The following is a 24,093-nucleotide window of genomic DNA, read 5'->3' on the forward strand; positions in this document are numbered from 1 at the left end:
CCCATTCCCTCCCAGCCAGGGTCCCTTTGGAGAAGTTATTTTTTTTTTTTTAAGATTTTATTTCTTTATTCATGAGAAACAGAGACACAGAGAGAGGCAGAGACAAAGGCAGAGGGAGAAGCAGGCTCCATGCAGGGAGCCCAACGTGGGACTCGATCCCAGGTCTCCAGGATCATGCCCTGGGCCAAGGAAGGCGCTAAACCGCTGAGCCACCTAGGCTGCGCCCGCCCCCCCTTTTTTCCTCTTTGGAGAAGTTCTAACTGGCATCGGTCAGCTTACTGAGCCTTCACTTCAGCTTACTGAGTCTGCAGGCAACCACCGCCTGCAGAGGTCTTCAAGGAGACCCTGTCCCCAGTCGGAGGGCTGGCAGTCACCAGGCCGGGGCAGGGCAGGTAGGAACGGAGGCCATGTACTGTGGAGAGGAAAGTGTCAGCCCCTTTGGGAAGGTCAGTCTACCGTGGGCCAAACAGACCTTGCATGCCTGCTGCTCTGGAGCGCAGTCCCCGGCCCTCACAGAGGCAGCCTGTGGGGATGGGCAGGTGCAGAGACTTCTGCATGAGCCTGGCCCAGACACACGGGCTGCCCCTCTCATCCACTTGGGCCGAAAACTTTTCAGGGCTCCGCTATGGTGCTGAGAGGTAGGCCTTAGAGAAGGTAAGACCATCAGGAGGGCAGCCCCGGTGGCTCAGCGGTTTAGTGCCGCCTTCAGTCCAGACTTGCTTCTCCCTCTGCCTGTGTCTCTGCCTCTCTCTCTCTCTCTCTCTCTGTCTCTCATGAATAAATAAATAAAATCTTAAAAAAAAAAAAGACCATTAGGAACTGTTTACAGATGATGAGACTGTGAGAAAGGAGGTGTCTTGCCTGAGGGTCCCATCAGAGTTGGACTGTGACAGGGGAGGGAGACTGACCCTTAGGTGGGCCCCAGGACACCAGTTGGTGCTTGAAACGTTGGGTAGTGCTGCTTGCCTGCCCTGTCCCCACCCAGTTGGCTCTGGGCTTGAAAGCAGTGTCTGAGCTCTACCTGTGCATCTCCATCTGGGCTGGTGCACTCCCACTCAGCCACTGGGCACCTGCTGCCGCTAGCGCCCCTGCTTGTGGGCAGGAGGAGGCCAGCCTGGAAGAGCCCTTTGTGGGCAGGAAGCCCGTCTCTTTGGTCCAGAGGCGTGTGAGAATGGAGGCCCAAAGAAGAAAGTGACTTGTCCAAGGTCACAAAGCTTGCTCGGGCAGGGTGGGGACCAGAGCCCCTGGCTCCTGACCTCTATGAGTCTCCTGTCCCTTCTCCCTCCTTTTCTGTCTCCACTTTTTCAAGCTTGGGACTCAGGCTCTAAGGTGAGCTCTGGAGGAGCTGGTCCTTCCTCATGCTGCCTTGGAGCTTTGACTGCATTCTGGCTCCGGGCACAGACGTCTGGCCGTGGCCACTCAGAGGGGCAGCTGGATGGCTGGATGACAGGAAGCTGGGCCTGTGGAGGGCTGGGGTGAGAGGGAGGGATCCTTGGAGCCTCGGAACCACCCCTGGAACCTCAGCAGCTGGGTTTGGGGTTGTGAGGGCTCAGGCCCGAGCATGTCCACAAAGGGCCCTGTTGGCCTGGGGCAGGCGTGAGGTCCAGACTGTCTCCTCGAGGGCCCTACCTCACCTGCTCATTTATGCGTGGGCCCTCCCTCACCTGCTCATTTATGCGTCAGCCAGGTGTTCACTCAGCAGTTCCCAGGCCCTGCTGCCAAGCTGGCCAGAAGTCTCAGAACACGTGAGCGCAGGCTTGGGGGCAGCTCCGGGCACCTGCCAACGGGGCCTGGGGTCCTGGAGGCTCTACCCAGGCTGGGAAACAGCTACCTCTGAGCTATGGAGGCCCCGCTCCTCTGCTTACAGCTTCTGATTTGAAAGAAGTCGGTCCATCTCCTTTGGGGAATAAAAGCCAACCTCTGTCACTAAGAGAATTAAAAAACCGTGAAGTGAAATCAGCAGATTAGTCTGTGAGTGGCAGCAATGTGGGCTCAGTCCCCAGCCATGACGTGGATATTCAGTGCATGGTAATATAAGAGAACAAAGATATTTCTCTAAACCGTGTATTTTTTTTTATATTTTATTTATTCATGAGACACAGAGAGAGAGAGAGAGAGAGGCAGAAACACAGGCAGAGAGAGAAGCAGGCTCCATGCAGGAACCGGATGTGGGACCTGATCTTGGGACTCCAGGACCACGCCCTGGGCCAAAGGCAGGCACCAAACCGCTGAGCCATCCAGGGATCCCCTAAACTGTGCATCTTTATTGGAGAAAATCTTACTGAAAGGTGCCCGGCTGGTCTCAATCTCGATCTCAGGTTGTGAGTTCCAGCCCCACGTTGGGGGTGGGGATTATGTTAAAAAGAAATCTCATTTGTGCTTAACACCATATTCCAGATGGAGGTGTAGCCACCATCTGTGGGTATACTGGTTAAATTTTTGGAGCTTGTTTTTTTTGAAAGTGGGAGGATCCTTGGTTGGCCTAACATTCTGGGCATCCTCAGACTCTAGTATGTACTCTACGGATGCAAAAGGTGCATCTCCACAAGCGGATGCTCCTTTACAGATTGCCCGGATTTGACCTCGGCAGCATGATGCTCATGAACTGTGCCCTGGCTGCCTCAGTCACAAAACTGAGGTCACATATCTACCGCACAGTGATAGAAATGATTTGTAGACCAAGGACTGAGCAGGAGAACCCAACTTTATGCCGCTCTGCTGGAGGGGCACGCTTAGGGGGAGAGGTTGGGGTGCCACCCTGGCACCACATCCCACAAGCAGTTTCTCCTCTCTAGGGTTGTCTTCTGCCTGTGGCATTTCTTTAACACTACAAAGTTGGAGTTGGCCAAACCTTATACATTTCCGGGTTCACCCTCACTGGGCACTTAGCGACTGGAAAAGGGAGGTCATGAGAAGACACGGACCCTAAGCCTGACTTTTAGTTGTCTGTTTGGAAGTGTTTGCCCTTCTCTCTGGAGAGGGATATCTGGGAGCTGGGTGCTATGTATAGTAGGTTACTGCCAGCGATTTCAGGCAAATTTCTCAATTATAATGAGCCTCAGTTGTCTCATCTGTAAGTAGGGATAGTAGTGTTAATGTCATAAGATTGAGAAAAGATCAGGATGCCTGGATGGCTCAGTGGTTGAGCACCTGCCCTGGGCTCAGGGTGTGATCTGTGGTCTCAGGATTGAGTCCCACATCAGGCTCCCTGCCTGGAGTCTGCTTCTCCCTCTGCCTATGTCTCTGTCTTTCTCTCTGTGTGTCTTTAATGAATAAATAAAATCTAAAAAAAAATTGAGAAAAGGTCTGGCACATAGTAAATGCTCAGTAAACATTACCTATTAAACTCTCTGGAGGACAGATGAATGAGAGCTGATGAGTGTAGTGGAGTGCAAGGTGCTATGATGTGGGTGAGCTCGGCATATGTCAGGAGTATAGAAAACAGGAATCTAAGTCAGAGGAGTGGGGGGTCAGGAAGGAGGCAACACAAACTAAGTGCGGAAGTACAAGTCAGAGTGGGTTTCACAGAAAAAGGATGCGAAGGGGGTGCCTGGGGGCTCAGTTAAGTGTCCGACTCTTGATTTCAGCTCAGGTTGTAGTCTCAGGGTTGTGGGCTTGAGCATCGTGTGGGGCTCCATGCTGGGAGGGAAGTCTGCTTAAGATTCTCTCTCTTGGGATCCCTGGGTGGCGCAGCGGTTTGGTGCCTGCCTTTGGCCCAGGGCGCGATCCTGGAGACCCGGGATCGAATCCCACGTCGGGATCCCGGTGCATGGAGCCTGCTTCTCCCTCTGCCTATGTCTCTGCCTCTCTCTCTCTCTCTGTGTGTGTGACTATCATAAAAGAAAAAAAAAAAAGATTCTCTCTCTCAAAAAAAATTTCTATTTATCCAAGTCCAGATTTATTAAAAAAAAAAAAAAAAAAAAGGATGGGAAGGGTATTCCAGGCAAGGGGAACAACATAATGGGGTGTGGTTAGAACCATTACAGCTTCTATTAGAGCATCATGGAATTGTTAATTTATGTCAGTTTTCCCTAATTTTGGGGTGAAACTTCACATGCTCCATTTTTAAGCTCCTTTATAATCCTGTCTCTCAGAATACATGCTTTTTGAGAGCAGGCTCTGGTTTGTTTACTGTTGCATTGCTGGTAGTACTTGGTGTGTTTTAGACCTTTAAATATATGTTGAATGAAGGAATGAACTTCATCAGCTCCCCGAGGACTCAGACTCCCTGTCTCTTTCCCTGTTGTACTACTTCTTTACACCTCACTCCATCCTGCACCTCATCTGCCAGGCTCCATGGCCTGCAAAGCAATAGTCATCAAGCACAGAAGCACTGATTCACAAGCCCTTGGGTCAGCTGGACAGTGGCCATGAGAAGAGAAGCTGGAACAGAGCAAGGAGCTGAAGTAAGGGTAACTGGCGGTGTCACTGAGCCAGGATGGCATCTGGTTCAAATATCTATGGGTCAGGCTTGCCTGGGAGGGGCAGACCTTGGTATCTCTGCTCAGGGCTCCCTCTGCCTGGGCAGGGCTGGAGGGGCACTGACAAGGCCCACCTCCTCCCTCTTCTAGGCTCTGCAGGGCTGTGTGGCCTGGTCCTCTGCAGGCTCAAACTGTCTCAGAGTATGAGGAGTCCCTGCGAGGGAAGCATGGCTCTGGGGAGTATGTAAGCAAGTGGCCTTGGAGAGCAGGTCGAATGGCTTCAGGTGACAAGGTTCAGGTATCCTCATAGGAGCTGGTATCTGTGGAGGAGGACGAAAAACCCTTTGGCCGTCTGAGACCAAAGGATGGAGCAATCACCATGAGGTCAATGAGGCCACTGAGAGTGGACAGGAGCCAGTGGCTAAGCTGTGGTGCATGAGAATGAGCCTTGGGATTGCTACCTGTAAGCACCGAAAAGGGGAAAGGCTACCCAGCCAGGTGGTGAGGAGCCTTGCAGGAGCCAGGGATTTCCAGGGGGAAGAATGGAAGGAGGGAGGCCACAGACACAAGGTGTGTGCTAAGGTGTGAGGGCTGGTGTCCCTCCATGTGAGGGGGCCGTAGGGGACAGTGGGATTCAGCTAAGGCAGGGAGCAGGAGGATATCTCTGATCATCAGTTGGGAATTCCAGGAGGTCAAGTGAAGGGGCGGGGTGGGGGTCCTTTCGAGTGACAGGAGGGGGGATCTGAGCTCTCCTTGGGAGTCCAAGGAAACGGTTACTGCAGCTGTGCTGAAATTCAAACCACAGAGTGCTCAGAATAGACAACTGCACGTTTGGACGATGCTGGAGGATTCACAGTGTTCCCACCGTACACCTTGTACTTCTCTTACTCTCTTCTCCCCGCAGCCCTGTGACCCGGTTGTTGTCAGCGATGCACCCGGAGGGGCGCGCTGAAGGTCCCGGGAAGCATTCGAGCGGGTTCAAGCCCCGCTGCGCACAGGTGACAGACTGTAGGGGCCTTCCGGAGTAGGTTCATTCCGCACCCGGGCCGTGCCGTGCCCTGCCCGAGCTCCCCAGGCCTCCGACGCTTGGGAGTTGCACTCCTCCGCAGCAGGTGTCCTTCTCTTGCACGCGGCCCGCAGAAACAGCTAACAAGCTCCTCACAGGTAAGCTCAGACATGCAGGCCAGCGAGTCCCCGCCAAGGACAACGTACTCCTCGCCCTGGGCCGGCGCGTCCCAGCTGCGGGGTGGCGGGGAGCGGACAGGCCACGCACCTGCTGGGAAACACCCAGCAATCCGGGACGTCGGCTCCCGAGCCCCTCCAGCGCCCTCCGAAGACGCCAGCGCGACGGCCCCTCCCCTCGTGACGTCATAGACACGCCCCCTCCGGGAGGACCCACGTTCACCGCGGGGCGCGGACGGCGTCGCTTGAGCACGTGCGCTTCAGTGCGCACACGGCGGGGCAGGCTTGAAGACCTATTCAGCGTGGTCCCCCTAATGTTTGCAGGGTTGGGTGGCACGCAGCGTGAGGCTCACCTCGGGGCATTTCAAGACGTCACCCCCCCAGAAGGAGAATGGTTCTGTCCTGGTGACGTCAGGCTCTGGGCGGGGCCGGGCCGTTCCCTGCCCGCTGCCTTGGGCAGCGACCCCCGGGCGGAGCCACGTCCCCCGTCGGCGTGCGGAGGCGGCGGGCGTGGCCGCGGAGGGCCCTTCTGCGGCTGCGCGGGTGTGGTCGCAGCGCCGACGCGGGCGGGAGTGGGGTCTGCCGCTGGGTGGCTGACGCATGGCCCCGCGGGGAGGCGCCCCGTGCCTGGTGCTGCTGGTCAGCGGGAAGAGGAAGTCCGGGAAGGACTTCGTGGCCGAGGCGCTGCGGAGCAGGTGTCCGCGGGGCGGGGCGCGCGCGGCTCGGGGTGGCGCCGGCGGGCGTCCGGAGCGCAGACTGCTGCGGGGCGGCCGACTTCGGGGGAGGAGGCGGGGAGGGACGTGCCGGCCGGGAGCCCACCGGGTCCCAGAGCTCCCTCGCCGGGCGCCGGGTAGGGGGCTGGGCAGGAGCGCCTTTTCAGTTGAGGAAACCAGATTCCGCTTTTGTCTGGCTCCCCGAAGTGAGTCCGCTGCGCCCTACTCCGCCCTGTCCCTGGCCTCAGCGAGGTGCTGTGGGGGGAGTAGCTCTTCCGGGCCGGGGCGAGGGGCTCGACGAGCTGGGCGGCCCAGGCTGAGGTCTCCCCGAACTCACCCAAGGGACCCGCCACCTTGTGCCCCGAAACACGGGAGCCAGATAGTGGCCAGAGGCACGGCCCGTGCAGTTGCACCTGGGGTCAGCCTGACTCCCCCACCTACTCGTTTTTGATCTTGCGCAAGATTCTTACCCAAGGGCATCTCAGTTTTGTCATCTGTGAAATTAGGGGAATGATAGGCTGCTTGTAGGGATTGCAGGAGTTATGCACCTTAAGAGCTTAGAACAGTTCTTGCCTAGTAAAGATACAGGAGCTAAACGGTGGCTGTTATTTGCATTTTACCCGAATTGGCGTCAATACCTGCAGTGTTGTTTTGTGAGCGTCAGTTCTCAACCTCCGGTTCTTGTCTGAATGGTGGAGTGCCTGTCTCATGGGTCAGGATTGAGGAGCATCTGGGAGCATCTCAAAGGCAGGGCAGGAGCCCTGTGTCTTAGGACTGTGTTACCCACGTTTACATGCAGCACTCCACCTGTGGCTGGGCTACACTGAACAGGGGAACAGATGGATGATTTATGTGTGATGATCATGTCCATTGAGACCCAGATGCTCTGGCTGTGAGAGGTTTAGTCCAGGGGCCCAGCAGTAACTACTCCGTCCAGAACATGGTCTGGGACGGACGTGCACTACTGTAATCGTAATTTTATTGGTTTTACTTGTTGATTTCAGGAGTCTTTCACATTCCAGTTTTGTAATAATCTTGTAGGAGAGAGGACAGAAAGTACTCTCCCCACTTTCTAGGTGAGGAATTAGAATCAGGAAGGATGAGTGTGATGAAGTTCCATGGATACCCCTAGCAGAGGCAGGACTTCATTGGGGTGCCTGGCTGGTTCAGTCATTAGCGCCTGGGATTCTGACTTCATCTCAGGATCATGAGTTCAAGGCTTGTGGGAGGCATGGAACCTAGGAAAGGAAAAAAAAAAAGAAAGAAAGGGGACTTCAGTTCCCTGTATGTCAACCAGGGTCGTGAAAACTGGGCTAAGTGGGTTTGGCTCTCCCTGTCGTGTAGACTTGGCGCCGATGTCTGTGCTGTCCTCCGGCTCTCTGGTCCACTCAAGGAACAGTATGCTAAGGTAGGTGGTGCTCTGGTGCATCTGGTGGGTGAGGAGCCAGCTTACAGGCTGCAGGGTCTTTACGACCACTGTTGGCAGGGGGTGGACAGCTCTCCATATTCTGTGGCTCCACCTTTGGGGGGCATTTTCACCCTAAGCTGGTTTCCCATTGTCATCACTCACTTCAGGCCACTCCCCTAGAGTGTGTACAAGAAATCATGTCCAGGAAAGGGTGTAGATGTGAGTTGTCAGCTCTGAGGCCAAGTTATTAGTAACAGTCTGGAATTCTTCCTTTAGAAATGTAATCGCTTGGGTTGTCAGTGTACGTTGTTAAGTGGAAAAAGCAAGATGTAGAAGGGTGCATATGGAATGCTACATTTGTATAAAAATGGAGAAAAACTGTAAATATATTTGCTTATCTATTCAGCCACATAGTAAGAATTTGTGGGGGTACTGGCATGGTGTTCACTATTCCTGGTCCTCGGGATGTGTGAAGCCAGGGCAGGATAGCAGGACTGTGTCCTTGGATGCCTCCAGGGAGCAGTGGTGGGAGAGAGCTTTTTCACTGTCAACAATATGTATCTTTTGAATTTTGAACCATGCAGATTTAAAAAAAGGATTATAGAAAAATAAACGGGACCTCTTAAAGCCCTGGCTTTCATATAGAGAGCCTGGAGGGTGAGACCAGCTTCCCATACTGTGTGGAGCATTCATTGCTTACATTTCTGTCCTTGCTTCTGGGTGCATCGGTTCGCGTACCTGTGCTCATGGCCCCTTGGTCAGTTGGCCTGGGTCTGGCCTTCTGGGGCCACACAGAATGAATTTGTCTTCCCCCTTCCATGCATCAGTCCCATATCCATGGGCAGTATGCCGCTATACCATTCAGTCTTCTCCCACCAGCTAAACCCATTTGTAGCATGGCAGCCGGGGCGGGTCCTGGGGATAACAGGTGCAGTCATTTAAAAAATTTTTTAGTAGGAACGTTTCCCCAGTGAAGTTGGATGGAGAAGTTCCTTGTATCCAGTAGACAGACTGGGAGGGACTCTGATGGAAGGAGGGGTGGAGGGGGGATGCTCAGCCTACCCATGGGGGCCTGGGTCCTTCCAAGAACCCCAGGGCTCCAAGGAGCAGTTAGAAAATCTCTGATCTACCTGCAGAATTCCTAGATCAGCCCCCACTCCAAACTGATGAGCCAGGCTGGTGTGGGAGTTGGGTAGGAGTTTGCATTTTTTGTTTCAAAGATTTTTAAAATTTATTTGAGATAGAGTAAGAGGGAGAGAATGCACACAAGTGGATGGTGGGGGGCAGAGGGAGAGGGAGAAGCGGACTCCTCACTGAGTAGGGAGCCCAACATGGGGCTCCATCCCTGGATCCCAGGATCATGACCTGAGCCACCCAGACGCCCCAGGAGTTTGCATTTTTAAAACCTCAATAGGTAACTCTGATAGGCCAGCCTACCACTACATCTCTCACTCCCATTTCAAAAACAAATCCTGGATGCCTGGCTGGCTTAGTGGATAGAGCCTGCAACTCTTGATGTCAGGGTTGTGAGTTCAAGCCCCACATTGGGTGTGGAGCCTATTTAAAAAAACAAAACAAAACATCTGGCAGCCTGGGTGGCTCAGTGGTTTAGTGCTGCCTTCAGTCCAAGGCCTGATCCTGGAGACCTGGAATCGAGTCCCGCGTCAGGCTCCCTGCATGGAGCCTGCTTCTCCCTCTGCCTGTGTCTCTGCTGTTCTCTCTCTCTCTCTCTCTGTGTGTCTCTCATTAATAAATAAATAAAATCTTAAAAAAAAAAAAAACCCCACCAAAAACAAAAAATCATGATGGGAAATATAATTGAAAAGCAGAACGTAATGCTCCTGGTGGCTGCTTTTCACCTGTGTTAAGAGTAGGTGGAAACTAGTCTATAAACGAAGTGGCTGCTGGCCTCACCCTAGGAGCAGGGCACAGGAAGGTGACTTGACCTGTGTGGTCTGGCCCTTCAGTTTGCAGATGAAGAAGCAGTCCAAGAAGGTCTACCTGCAGTGAATTAGTAGAGGAGCTGGAACCTGCCCCCTTCTTGCCCTGGGGTTCCCGTCGAGGGTCTGTCTTGCAGTCAGTGTCCCTGGTGGAGGGAAGGCCAGCCAGGGTGGTCTGAGCAGTCCCTTGTGTCCAGATGGATGGAGTGATTCTGTTTCCAGAGGTGCCAGGGACTTAGGGGTGGGGGGTGGGGGGAGCCTGGGACAGATGATGCCCGGGGGGTTGGGGAGGACACAGCCTGCCCTGCTTTTAGGTTTCCCACTTTGGTTAAAGGCTAAGCCTGTGCCCAGGGGATGCAAACTAATTTCAGGATTAGTTTAAGCCAGAAATAATTGGGAAGGTAAGGCTGTTGCAAAGGAGAAAAACCACATCACACATTTTCAAGACAAACCGAAGCAATTTCTGGATTACCCCAGTCTTTTCTTCCATCTCCTGCCATTTGGGATTTTTTTAGTTTCTAGCCCCGTTTCCCTACAGACATGGTCCTGGTGGCAGCCTCTTGGTCCTTGCATTGGGACCCCCTGCCCTGGGGATGGGATGGGTGGGGGCGGAGAAGGCCTTCTGTTTCAGGAGAGAACCGAGGTTGGCTGCTGGCGGTGCAGACTCTGTGTGCTTTGGGCAGGAGCACGACCTGGATTTCCAGAGACTCCTGGATGCCAGCGCCTACAAGGAGGCCTTTCGGAGGGATATGATCCGCTGGGGGGAGGAGAAGCGCCAGGCCGACCCCGGCTTCTTCTGCAGGAAGGTTGTAGAGGGTGTCTTCCAGCCTGTCTGGGTGAGTGGGCTCTGTGGCAGCTCTCTCCATCCACATCTCCACTGCCTTCCTGTCCTGCTGAATCTCACCGACGTCTCCTGCTCTGGCCAGGGTGTTGGCTCTCCGCCCCTGTGGTCCCTTCACTACAGGTAGCCAGAACGACCTTTGAAGAACAAGACAGGTTACTCCTCCATGGAGCACCTTTGTCCCTTGTTCTGTTGGACCACATTGAAATGCTTAGCGCAAACCTCTAGGCCTGAACAATCTGGTCCTGCTGCCCCGTTGGCCTCCCTAGTCCTCAGGCTGTAGCAACATCAGCCTCCTCTCTGTGCCCCAAGTTACGCTCCTTCTGGAGTCAGGGCCGGCCTGCGTGTTCCGCCTGCCGGAGATGTCCCTTCTCTCCCTCTACTGGGTGCACTCCAGCCTGCCTGGCTTACTTACGTGGTGCCTCCACAAGGAAGCCTTCCCTGATACCCGAGCTCTAAGTGATGGTTGCTGTCTTTTGCTCCCATGGCACCTACTCCTCTCCTACCTCCTCAAGGCAGCTGGTGTTCTCTCCTTGCACCTGGCCTGGCTCCCAGTGATTTGGGCGCACCCCAGTGCAAACATTGTAATCAGGGTGATTACATTATAACTGGCTGGAGGGAATTAGGCCCTAAACAAATAGCTTATGGGTGGGGATCACTACCAAGTTGCAAAACAGACAAGGGCTCTGGGGAGGGCGGGGGTGCTATCTGGTGTGGGTATCAGGACCAACTGTGTCTGGGCAAGAGGAGAGGCTGTTGCTAGCAGGCCAGCTCATTGGAGGGGACAGACATGGCTGCGGGGTGGGGGCGGGGGAAGGCACAGGAGAGAAAGCAGAGGCTAGGGCGCCGGTCTTCCCGGAGGCGAAGGGGATGCGGGGACATGGTGGGATCTGCACAGGCTGCAGGGGCTGCACAGAGACAGGAAGGGGTTGGGGTGGGAGGGAAGGCCTCCCTTAGGAGGAACACCAGAGGAGATAGCACCCAATCAGAGAGCCTAGCCTGTGCCTGTCCCTGAGAAGGCCAGCTGGCTGATGGGGAGTGAACGTGGGAATCTGGTAGGAAGTAGGTGCTAGATCATGCAGGACCTTGTAAACTGGGGGTGGGCTTTGGGTTGTCTTAGAATGATGGGAGGCCTTTGAGAAGTTTAGGGCAGTGACCTGACAAAATCAGACTTTTTTTTTTTTTAATTTTTATTTATTTATGATAGTCACAGAGAGAGAGAGAGAGAGGCAGAGACATAGGCAGAGGGAGAAGCAGGCTCCATGCACCGGGAGCCCGACGTGGGATTTGATCCCGGGTCTCCAGGATCACGCCCTGGGCCAAAGGCAGGCGCCAAACCGCTGCGCCACCCAGGGATCCCAAAATCAGACTTAAATTTTAAAAAGCGCTGGGGAGCAGGGACCAGTTAGAGCATCTTTGTTTCGGGCCTCGGTTTGTTCATCTGTAAAGTAATTATGTTGGACCTGCTGATCTGACCCCAGATCCTGCGACCTCTTCAGCTCAGCAGTGACCCCAGAACATGGCACGTCTATGGCGGAGAATGTGTGGGCCAAGTGGGCTGCCTGCAAGGGGCAGGGACAGTGGGTGAAAGTGGGGAAGGGGTGACACCTGTCTGGGTTCTGTAGCCCCTCCCAATCCTGTGCCTGTGTCCCTGCTTATTTGGAGTGGGGCCGGGTCTCCTGCCACCTGGGGTCACCCTGTCCCCCAGCACTGTGTCCTATTGGTCACCTGCCTGTGTCTCTCCCCTGCAGCTGGTGAGTGACACACGGAGGGTGTCGGACATCCAGTGGTTCCGGGAGGCCTATGGGGCTCTGACACAGACCGTCCGTGTGGTAGCCTCGGAGCAGAGCCGACAGCAGCGGGGCTGGGTGTTCACCACAGGTGAGCTAGGCGTGGCCTTTGTCCTTGAGGCTTGGCACTTGGGCCGGCCACCCGATGGTAGACCAAGGCCACCCACTCCCACGCTTCAAGTCTTCTATTCTTCTATTCTTTTCCTAGCTGGCTCTGGGGCAGTGAGCGAGGGGTTATAGAAGGGAATTTGCGGCCAGGGGCTCCGGACTGCCCCCACATCAGAGACGAGTGGGATGGGGGTGGGTGTCCTTGGGGCTCACAGCTCTATGACCTTGGCCTGGGGCCCTTCCCTGGGCTATCCTCTCTAGGCTGATGGGACCTACCCCTGGGTCCTTCACCTCTGCTTGCCAGCCTGGTGGGTCAGAGGGCAGGCCTGTTTGATGAACAGAATGACTGTGTGCAGCATCCGTGGTGCAAGCCTGGGACCTGCCCCATGGCTTCTCTCATGCCTGAGGTCCTGGGACCTGGGGAAGTACAGGTCCAGCAGGCACCCCTCTGTCTAGCTGCTGTCCCCTCGGGATTTGCTGCAGGGCGAATGATCTCACCCTACGGTCAGTGAACCTGCTCCGCAGACAGGCGGGTGGAATAGCTCATGCTGTATCCCCAGAGGATTGAGTCAGAGATGTGGGCATGGAGTCCACACCCCAGCTTCACATAAAATGGAGATAGGTGGCCCTGCTGGGTTCTCTGTGGTTTCCAAAGAGCCAACCACTCTCTGTAGCCAGTGGCCAAGGAAGAGCAAAGTCAGTAGACACTCTGGGGGGGGTCTCAGGTGGCTCTCTGGAGGCAAAGGGGGCAAGCTCATGTGGGGCCAGCAGGCCTCCATGCCCAGTGTCTGCCCAGATGGACGGGCCCTGACCTTCCCATACTTCCTGTACAGGGGTGGACGATGCTGAGTCCGAGTGTGGTCTGGACAACTTTGGGGCCTTTGACTGGGTCATTGAGAACCATGGGGATGAGCAGCGCCTGGAAGAGCAGTTGGAGAAGCTGGTAGTGTTTGTCCGCTCCAGACTGTAGCTCCAGGTCCTGTGAGCACTGGGGCCGCCCTGCCTCTGCTGGGCTTTGGTCTCTAAGGCGGGGGAAAGACAGAGGGCCTGGGTCTAGGTTTCTGGGGGCCCGGCAGACATCAGACAAGTCAAGACACCCCCAGGGACCTCATTTCTTTGTACAGAGAACAGTCCCGCCTCTTTAGGAGGAGACTGGAGGGCAAAAGGGGGGGTGAACTGGCTGTGCTTGACCTTTGTCCATGGTGCCAGGCCTGTGAGCCTGTGCAGCCTGGCTTCCCTGTCTGGATGTGCTCAGCCCAGGGCTCCTTTGTGTACTAATAAACCACCTTGGAGCACACGCTCAGAGCTGGTCTCTCATTTCCCGGATGCCAGCATAGCCAGCGTGCGTTCAGAAGGGCCGGGGCTGTCTCCACCTGGGCTTGGGCCATGCAGGCAAAGGGTCTGTGTGGGAGGCAGAATGGGGGTCTGAGAGTCTCGTCTTCTTGGAGGGCTCCACCACCAGAGGCTCTGTGTTCCACAGAGAGTGCCACCAGCAAGTACCCAGAGGGACCGAGTTATCATAGACGCCAGGGACCTAGAGATCAATGGACTCCTCATAGCCATTGTGTGGCCCTGGGCAGATCATATTAGTGCATCCAGCCTCAGTGTTCCCATAGGGGGCTTTGGATTTGATCCCTTTTATTTATTTTATTTTATTGTTTTAAAAAAAATTTATTTTAGAGAGCGAATGTGGTGAGGGGCAGAGGAAGAGAGAGAGAATCTCAAGCAGACTCCGTGCTGGGTGCCAAGTCCAACACAGGGCTCAATGTCATGACCCTGAGATCATGACCTGAGTGGAAACCAAGAGTCGGTCGCTTGACTAGCTGCGTCACCCTGGCTTCCTGAGGAGAGTCCTTTCATCTGCACTTAGCAGGTGCCAAGAGCTCAGAAAGGGAAGGCCACCTGCTCAGGATTAGAGGGTGTGTTGGTGCCACCTGACTCCTGACTGTCCCAGACCTCGCTGAGCACTCAGCTCTCTGCCCTCTTCCTCCTCACTCCTCTGTCCCTGCTAACTGACCTGTGATGTTCCCGCCCAGACCTCCTCCCTGGCTCTTGTGGGCGCCCGGCACCATGGGCTCCTCCCTGTCCACTTCTATTTCTCCCTGGAAGGTGAACTCCCTGATGGCTGGCTGTGTCTGTCTGGCAGTTGTGACCGTGGCTCCCAGAGGTGTGCTGGCTCAGTGGGTGCTAGGAGAGGGCATGCTCATACGCATGTTGATGTGTGCATAATCATGGTCTGCAGGATGCGATTCTCATGCCCCAGGAGGCTCTGTTGCCCATCTGGTGCTGAGCTGGCACCAGCTTGGATGCTCCTGGGGCTTGTTCCACATGGAGACTCAGCTCTTAGGGGCTCCTCTCAGTGGTGCTGGCAGAGGTCATGAGCCACCCCTGCCCTGACCCCGACTGCTTTCCACTCGATCCACGTTGTGACCTAAAGAGTTTACCGCTGTGATCACCAGACGTGGCCCCAGTGATTTTGGTCATTTCCGTGATGGCACTGTTCAGAGGCAGGTGCAGCGGGTCCAGCTCCAGGGGTGTGGTTTCCATGCAGCAGTGGCTGTGCCTGGGGGGTGCGTGGGCGGTACTCACCTGTATATGCCAGCCCTGGGGTGTTATGAAGTCCCAGCCTTCTCTCTCTCTCTCTCTTTTTTTTTTTTTTTAAGATTTTATTTATTTATTCATGAGAGACACAGAGAGAGAGGCAGAGACACAGGCAGAGGGAGAAGCAGGCTCCATCCAGGGAGCCCGATGTGGGACTCGATCCCAGGTCTCCAGGATCACGCCCCGGGCCGAAGGCGGTGCCAAACTGCTGAGCCACCCAGGCTGCCCCCAGCCTTCTCTTGAAGGTCCAAGGTGTCCCTTGGCATGGCCTTCAGGTTCCCTGGTACCTTGCGGTACATGTCTGTCTGTCCCATAGAGTAACAGCTCCTGAGGATTGAGCCTGTGTCCTCACCTGGTGTCCCCACTGCCTGGCCTGGTGACAGCAGGAATGAGTGACCATTACTAAGTGCCTGTCAGGCCCCAGATACCACATGATATGCTTTAAATACATATTCTATTTAAAAATTAAAGCTATTTATTTATTTATTTATTTATTTATTTATGGGTTTTATTTGTTAGAGAGAAGGAGCTCCTAGGGAAGGAAAGGGAAAAGCAGACTCCCTGCTGAGCAGGGACCACCTCCACCCCCAACCTCAGACCTGGGGCTGTGATCCCAGGACCCCAGGATCACAACCTGAGCTGAAGGCAGTGCTTCACCCACTGAGCCACCCAGGCGCTCCCTAAAGGACTTTAAGAATTAATAAAACAAAGAATGGGTCAGAAAGTATTGATTGGACTTGGAGCCCTCACGTGCTGGTCCAGCAACCACAGCCCCGGTGGTAGTTCAAGCCCCATGTTTTCAGGGTTCATGTTTGCCACATGGCAGTGGGTGTTCTCATTCGCACTGACCCGGGGACAACCTGAGGGCCTATGGGTACTCCAGAGGTGGCAGAACCAGCATGGGGCCCGTAGGTGTGCCCGGGAGCCCTGTGTCTTGGCCCCTTCCCCAGCAAGTGTCTCCTTGGACCAGAGAGTGGCCATCCCTGCCCATGCCTGAGCTCAGAGCTCAGGATGAGTGAGCCTGTTGAGGGATCGCTCATGTTCTTCCTTCTTCCCAGCTTGATAAGATGGGATCCACACATAACACTGTGCAAGTGTACAGTGATTTGAGGCACATATGTCCTGTGAAATCAGCACAAAATAAGGTTGGTTATCCCTGTCACCACACATAGTTGTCATGTGTGCATGCCAGGGTGTGATGGGGGTATGTGTGTGAATGAACCACATTTTATTTATCTGTCTGTGTGTGGATGTTTTGCTGTTTCCATGTCTTGGCTGCAGTGAGTGTGGGGATGCGACTGTGTCCTTGTCGTCTTGCTTTCCTCTCCTAAAGATGCGTGCCTAGTGGTGGGATTGCTGGGTGACCACCAGTGCACAGTGAAGGAGGCAGGGATGGAGCAGAGAAGAGGAGGAGGGGCTGCTGGGCCTGACACATCCCTCTTCCCCATCCCCAGGAGCCCTGCTCACCTGGCTCCTGGCTCCGGGGATTTGGAAAGCCTCTGACAGTTTGGCAGTGATGCCTCCAAAAATGGGGGGTCCCAGTGGCTAACCAGAGTCACTTCTGCTGTAGTTGAAGTTCTTCTGTACTTAAAAAATCTGCTCTTTGTCTAAGTATCAAAATCAAGAATAACTCCAACTGTTGATTCTGTGATGATGAGGGCTTTAGCTGCTTTTTAGAAATTTTGTTAATTTTACAATTTTTAAAATTTAAATTCAATTTGCCAACATAGCATAATACCCAGTGGCTTTTGCTGCTTTTATTTCGAGGCATTCTCCACACCCTGCTAGACTTTGCTGATTGTGTGGTTATGGTATAACAGCATTGCTATGAAGTTGTTTCTTCTATCATGTGTGTATTATTTTAACAATGTTTTGTGGCATTAACATTCTCCTAAAATTTTTATGCCATTTCTAAACAGCTTTATTGAGATATAGTTGATATGTAGTAACTGCATATTTAAAACGTACAGGTTGATAAGTTTTGACATTTGCATACACTGACAAAACGATGCCCATGGTCACGGTGGATACCCACCCGTCACCTTCATCCCCAGGCCACCACTGATCTGCTTTCTGCCTCCATAGATCACTTTGCATTTTCAGTAATTTTACATAAATGCATTATCCAGTATATATCTTTTTTTGTCTCATTTCTTTCACTCAGCATAATTATTTTGAGGTCCATCCTCATTATGGCAGGTTTCAGTAGTTCATTCTGGTTTGTTACTGGTATTGGGATGAATATTCTGCAATAGATCCATTCACCTGTTGATGAACATCTGGGTTGTTTCCAGTGTTCGGAGGTAACAAATAAAGCAACTATGAATAGTCATGTACAGACTTTTGTGTGGATCTGTGCTTTCATTTCTCTGGGGTACATGCTTCCTTACCTGTGCATGGAGCAAGGGTGCGCCCTCCCCCCTCCATGGAGGAGGAGGAGGAGGAGGGGTGCAATGTCCCCATGCAGGTTCCAGTCTGTATGGTACCGGACAAAGAGGGACTAAGAGGCATTTGGGTTGGGAGGGAAGCAGCAAAACTGCCTGTTCTTAGGTGACCTGTCATCTATGTGGCAGGTTGGGTGGAATCTCCAGGAAAGCTGCTAGAGCTGGTAGGTAAATTTAACAAGATAGGGTACAAGGTCACTTTATACGAGTCCACGGTATTACTATTCATTTGTAATAAACAATCAGAAATTGGAATAATGCAATTACAAAAGAATAAAATGTGAAACCAGAATGAGTCTGATAAAAGACATGCGTATTGGAAACTAAAGTGCTGCTGGAAGACAAGACCTTCATGGACAGATGACACCAAGTCCATAGGATTCAATGTGAAGATACTCCTTTCCCCAACCCCCCTACTCCCTTCCCCCGACATCTCCCCTTCTACCAGGTCCCCCCTACCCCTGGTTCCCCCATCCCCCTCTTCCCCCCCAAGGCGTCCCCTCCTGCCAGGTGCCCCCTCCCCCCAGGTCTCCCCCAGATGCTCCCTCTCCTCCCCTGCAACCACCAGCTTGTTCCCTACATTTCTGGGTCTGTTTCTGCCTTTTTTTTTTTTTTTAATACTTTTAAAAAAAAATATTTTTATTTATTTATTCATGAGAGACAGAGAGAGGCAGGCTCCATGCAGGGAGGCCAACACGGGACTCGATCCTGGGACTCCAGGATCACATCCTGAGCCAAAGGCAGGCTCAACCACTGAGCCACCCAGGCATCCCTTTTTAAAAATATTCTACCAGGTGAAACCACCTGATACCTGTCTGAAATGTGCTGACCTCAGGTGTACATTTCCACCACTTCCTAGTCAGTCCCACCCTCTTGGAAGCACAGATTAGTTTTGCCTGTTCTAGAATTTTGCATAAATGGTTAACATCTAATTTTAAAACATGTTTATTTTTTTAATTTTAATTTTTAAAGTTTTCTTTTTTCATTTCAGAGAGAGAGTGCATGTGCATGAGTGGCGGGAGGAACGGTGGGGGGAGGGGCAGAGGGAGAGGCAGGCTCCCCCTAAGCAGGGAGCCCCACATGGGGCTCCATCCCGGGACCCCGAGATCATGACCTGAGTCTAAGGCAGAGGCTTAACCGACTGAGCCACCTAGGCACTCCTTGAAACATGTTTATAATAATAATTTATTTAAAAGATTTAACTGGTTTACTGCACTTTGGTCCTTTCATGGAAGTTGAGAAACCTCCCCATTTTTGAATTTTGTATTTTAATTCCTCTCCAGACAGTTGATGTACCTTCAGATAGTTTTTTTATAAAAAGTGTCTGGTCAATCTCTTTTCTGAGCCCCAATGAATGACAGGATGACATCCGGTTACCAGTACACCTGGACACTGCCTTGGCTGGCATGGGATCATGACCTGGTTCCATTGTCTGCCACAGTCAATGTCGCCAAGTCTGAGGCCACCTTGAGTTTTGTTCCTTGGCAGGTAATCTCCTTTCTCCATCTGGATGCTTGTGGACATTTTTTTGTTTCACCTTCATTTTTGAAATTCACATTCTGGCATCCAAGGCAGAATGTGGATATATCTTAGGAGGAAAACATTGGTGCTCATTGTTTCCTATAAAGCGATTCTGAGTAATGAGATGGACATTGGCCTCATACATCTATGTGCCTGCCACCACCAGCAGTCACCTTGGGTGACCGAGCAGGTTTTTCAGGGGTGTGGCCTCTACCAGGTGTCTGGGGGCTCTCTGCATTGAGGAGCTGATCCTAGATGGTGAATTCTCACCCCCTACGACTGGATTTGGATTTTATTTATTTTTTTATTTTTATTTTTTTAAAAATTTTATTTATTATTTATGATAGTCACACACACAGAGAGAGAGAGAGGGGCAGAGACACAGGCAGAGGGAGAAGCAGGCTCCATGCACCGGGAGCCCGACGTGGGATTCGATCCCAGGTCTCCAGGATCGCGCCCTGGGCCAAAGGCAGGCGCTAAACTGCTGCGCCACCCAGGGATCCCTGGATTTAGATTTTAGAAACAGCCAAGGAAATTTGGTGCTAAATTCTGGTGAAGGGGGCCAGGTGAGGCATGTACTTTTCAGCAAGAATAAATGGTGCCTGTAATGTAACAACGCAAAAGCTTCCTCCACGCCAGTTTTTAGAGAGGAGTTTTATTTATTTATTTATTTTAAAGATTTTATTTATTCATGAGAGAGAGAGAGGCAGAGATACAGGCAGAGGGAGAAGCAGGCTCCATGCAGAGAGCCCGATGTAGGACTCAATTCTGGAACTCCAGGATCACGCCGTGGGCTGAAGGCAGGCGCTAAACCCCTGAGCCACCCAGGGATCCCCAGAGAGGAGTTTTAAAAAGTTGTTTCAGCATCCATGCCTCTGTGCCTTTGTGTATGCTGTTCCTGCTGGGAGTGCCCTTCCTGGGGCTCAGGCTTGCACCTGTCACCTCCCCAGGGTCCCTAGAATGCGTTTCCTCCCTGCCTTGCTGCTCCATGAGCAACACGGGAAATAGTTTTCTGCTTTTTGAATCTGGTGCTAGTAAATTCAGTGAAAATGGAGAATTTGGGAAGTGTTGGGAAACAGTGGCATTCTGAGCTCACCACCTTGAAGTAGCCAACATTCCCTGTGGCTGAATTTTAGCGCTTAACTGTCTGTATGATGTAAATACTCCTGCTGCTGATTGCAGGCCACGGACAAATGGAGTCTTGCAGGAGGGCGCGAGCATACTACTGTGACAGTCATCCCCACACCCCCCCCCCCCCACTTTCCCAGCATGCGGGTGCTGTGCTGTCTCTGCCGCACTGTCCATGTGCTGTGTGTGTGTCCCGTGCACCCATCGGGTCACACTCCTTGTCCCACAGCATGTCCAAGGAGGCCCAGACCAAGGGGCTTCTCCAAGGGGGCAGAGCTTTCTTGTCTATTCGTGGGTTGTTCTGTCTGGAGCTCGCTGCCACCCCTGTGAGGAGCCACACAGGGCTGTGCCTCCCGGTCTTCTGTTCACTGGTGTTGGGGCAAGGCTGCCTGGAGGGACCTGAAGACTCTGTGCTTGGCCCAGGACATCCCTGTGGGCAGCAGAGCCATGACTGGCGCTGGCTGCTGTCATGTTCGTGTGCGACCTGATGAACGGGTGACAGGGAGCTGAGCAGCCTTCGTTGTAGGGGGTCAAAGGCTGCTTCCTGCATGGCCCAGTCCAGGACCTGGAAGGGCCCTGCTGCCTGACAGCCACGTGCAGTGATGAGCCCCTCTGTACATCTCAGGGGTTTAGCCTTTTCCTTCTAGGTGGGTCCAGAGCACATCCAGACCAAGCTGAGTTCCTCAGGAGCCCAGGTGAGGGCAATGAGGGCCCCCCAGGAGGTGAGAAGTACGCCTGCTGCCAGCCTCTGTTTGCCTGGCATAAATGGCTTCCAGTTTCAGGGGTGGTGGAAGGGTCTGTGTTAGGTCTGTGTGGCAGCTTTCCGAGGGGCCACCAAGGTGTGCGATGTCACAGATGTAAGTATGACGGGCCTTGAGATCTTGCTCCAAATCCTTCACTTGCTGATGAGGAAGCTGAGGCCAAGGGAGGGGAACTGGTGTGCTCAGGGTCATAGAACAACTGGTGGCGATGCTGAGACAAAGTCCCAGGACTCCCACCCGGAGCTTTTCTCCTGTTCTTCATGTCCCCGAGAGAGCAGGAGACCCGTGCCCTCTACTGGAGGCTGGCAGAGGACGTGCAGTTTGAGCGCTTTGGAGCATGACCTACTTTCTGGGCTTTTCCAGACTTCCCTGAGGAGGCCAAGGCCACCTGGCATGTCCTGTTCAGGTAAATCAAGCCATACCAGGGTAGGGGGGGTGGCACAGGGTCACTTCCCAGGAGGGAACACGCCTGGTGTGCTGGGGGACGAGGAGCAAAGAGACCGGTGCATGTCCAGGGCTGTTGGTCAGGGCTGGGACCTGGGAGGTGGAGGCCCGGCCTTGCACGAGGCCTCTGTTCATCTGGGCGTTGAAGCCGTCTGCTAGCAGTGTTCCTTGTCATAACAGCTCTGGTGAATTTGCAGACACATCTAGCCCTGAGCCAGCGGCACATGGGTCCCTGGGGGCTCCTGCAGCAGGGGCTGGCCGGTCCTGAAGAGGACTGCAGGCCTGGGCCGGGTGCTGTTCCAGCATCCGTGCTTAGCGCCTGCCCTGTCACCACTAGCGCCACAGTGGGGAGCTCACACCTTGCTTTTGCCACGCGGGCATTGCACTTTACTGCGCGCGCTCATGGGGATGATTTCATTTCATTCTCATGATAGCGCTGTCCTTGTTCCCATTTTGAAACGAAGATACAGGGGCAGGGAAAGGTGAAGGGTCTCTGCAGAGTGGGCGGTCCGGCTCCTCACCTGCTCGTCCTGCAGGGGTCTAGGGACTGTGACTGTCTCCCCCAGGTCCCAGACCGTGCAGCCAGAAACGGGGGTGGGGCTGGAATTAAGCCTCTGTTCCAGTTTTCGTGTTCCCCCCTCCCCCGCCCCCAACCTGTGGGCATGTGTGGGGAAATGAATTCTACTAAGCAGTCAAGGAAAACACAGAAATAGAGAAATGGATATGAGCACAGGGCAGACGGCTGATGCCAGTCTGGGATGCTGAACCTTGAGTGGGCTTGCCTGGCTCCCCACACCTGCCTCTACTCCTTGGTACCCTCTTGGCATGTCCGGCTGACCTTGACTCTCACACCCCTCGCCCCCCGCAGGTCTTCTGCCTCCTGCTCTGGGAGGAGGTCCTGACTACGGCCCCTGATGTGCTGTCTGGGCCCATCTTGAGCTGGGAGTGTGCAGCCATCCGGAGTCAGCCCTGGAGCGGGCTCCGCTGCGCCCTTTGGTGGCCCTGGGCCCAGAGCAGCTTCTCCACACACTTTGGAACTCGAATGCCTGCCTACTGTGTCATACCTGTGGTTTTCTAAAATCCAGTGAGCTTGGGAGGTCCACACGGTATGTGCTGGACATGCAAGCTCCAGGCAGGTGCACATCGGGGTTTGCTCATCCTGGGTTTCCTTCCATCATCTGTCTCCACAGGCCTCACTTTGGTGACATGGGTGGGAACCCGATCTGCTCAGCAAACCATCTGTTACCTGAGCTCCCGGTAAGCCATTCTAGAGCCTCTCTTGCCCTCCTCTCTCCGTGTTTCTCAGGGTCACTGGTGGCGGTGGCAGCTATCTCCCTGCAAGGGTTAGGGTTCTGTTCAGTGGGTACCTTATGGTCACGCTCCCGTGCCATCTCCCTCCCTGCTCACGTTGTCTCCTGTGTCCTTCTCCAGGGCAAGATGTCCCACAGAACCCTTTGTCCAGTGCCGCAGCCCCACCACTCTGCTCAGCAGTGCTCCCTGCCACCATCTGCAGCCCGCAAAGCTGGGCCTGGGCTCCCTCACGGTATGCCCAGCATCTAGCACAGTGCCAGGTGGGCAAGATGCACTGTCATACACGTGGACCAGACTGTGAACCTGAGGTGGGCCTCTGTACATGCTGACAGGTGTCTTGTGGGGGAGGAGAAATTAATGATGCAAGAGAGGGCAGGCAGGGGCAGGAGCTGAGTCCCTGAGAGGGAGAAGGGGGGCCAGACCCTGGGACTGGTGCAAGGACACCACTCCCACAGGAGTGGGGCACAGAGGGCAGTCTGGGTGAGGGGAAGCTGGTGGTCTGCTCACAGAGGGATGCTTGGGCTCCTGCCAGGTCACACGAGGTCTCTTCCCAGGAGGCAAGAGTGAGGTCCCGGAGGAGGTGGTGCTGGCATGGGTCGTGGGCAGGTGGGGGGGGGGCGGTGGGGGGTGAGGGATGACAGCCATCCTTCCAGGGAAGTGTGCTGGGCCCATGGGGCATGGGGGCACCCCCTCCCACACACTGACTTCCCATTGGCCCTGGCTATTTATTCCATGGCTAAAGCTTTGTTCCTTCCCTTCGTCAGTGGGGTGTCTGTGGTGGAAATCTGGGGGAGGGCCTGAACCAGAGGGATGGAAGGAGGAGGGAGGCCAGGGCTGGGTGCCCTCAGTGGGATAAAACCAGGCCACTTTGTGGGCCCAGGACAGCGGCAGGAGCCCTGGATGGGCACCCCTCCCCCGCTGCCCCCCGCAACAGGCAGGGCTGGAGGCAGAGCTGGCTTCCTGGTTCTACTGCTCTGGATGAGCCTGGCGTGGGAGAGGGCAAGTCTCAGGTGGTGACTCCCATGTGGGATTCCTGAGTGAGAAAGGAAGCGGGGCTGCTGGGGCCATGTGTCAGAAGGCGGAGCCGGGGGGGGACCCTGAACTCCTGCTCTCGCTCAGTCCCCCAATCCCTTCTGCCACCAGTGTCTCTTCCATTGTCCCTGCTGAGCATGGGGTCGGCTAGAACCCAGGGTCCTGTGCCCGTGCTGCCTGCGCCAGCTGGGGGGGCCAGTTCCCCAGCCGGCTCTCACCAACCCCGGAGCCTGACAGCCTGTCCGAGGAGCAGAGACCCCACCTGATTCTCCCACTGGCAGGGGGGCCACTGGGGGATCTGAGGCTCAGGCCCACCAGTGACTTGCCCCAGGCTTCACTTTGGTAGCTGAGCCCCGGCAGGGTACACGGGCTGGGGGGTGGGGGTCCCAGATTCCAGAAGGACAGAATGCTTTGCTGTTCTGCTGAGGCTTCCTGCTGTTTGCCTGGC

General features: G+C 54.3%; 1 protein-coding gene and 1 long non-coding RNA gene across 22 annotated transcripts in view; one reads left to right on the plus strand and one right to left on the minus strand.

Moving 5' to 3' along the window:
* Positions 1–4,415: 4,415 nt before the first annotated feature.
* LOC125755443 (uncharacterized) lies at positions 4,416–6,007 on the minus strand. Of its 2 annotated transcripts, none has more exons than XR_007412037.1 (2): positions 5,310–6,007; positions 4,416–4,741 (listed from the first exon to the last, which is right to left on the minus strand). It is a non-coding gene; the product is annotated as an uncharacterized LOC125755443 (long non-coding RNA). The 2 variants fall into 2 exon arrangements; XR_007412038.1 differs by having other exon boundaries at positions 4,416–4,773.
* Positions 5,903–24,093, plus strand: part of PMVK (phosphomevalonate kinase) — a 36,845-nt gene continuing 18,654 nt past the window's right edge. For 5 of the 20 annotated variants that reach the window (XM_035719121.2, XM_025431056.3, XM_025431058.3 and 2 more), the window contains exons 1-5: positions 6,105–6,298; positions 10,348–10,500; positions 12,257–12,386; positions 22,493–22,559; positions 22,734–22,921. In XM_035719121.2, coding sequence (XP_035575014.1) covers positions 10,414–10,500; positions 12,257–12,386; positions 22,493–22,559; positions 22,734–22,914 — 465 coding nt within the window. In that variant the 5' untranslated portion in view covers positions 6,105–6,298; positions 10,348–10,413 and the 3' untranslated portion in view covers positions 22,915–22,921. Of the gene's footprint in view, positions 6,299–6,380; positions 6,523–7,660; positions 7,725–9,691; positions 9,889–10,347; positions 10,501–12,256; positions 12,387–13,236; positions 13,701–22,492; positions 22,560–22,733; positions 22,922–24,093 lie in introns of those variants that run through there. The other 15 variants (XR_007412036.1, XR_007412035.1, XR_004817357.2 and 12 more) reach the window with 12 other exon arrangements.

Source organism: Canis lupus, chromosome 7 (assembly GCF_003254725.2).
Source record: "Canis lupus dingo isolate Sandy chromosome 7, ASM325472v2, whole genome shotgun sequence".
NCBI lineage: Eukaryota > Metazoa > Chordata > Mammalia > Carnivora > Canidae > Canis > Canis lupus.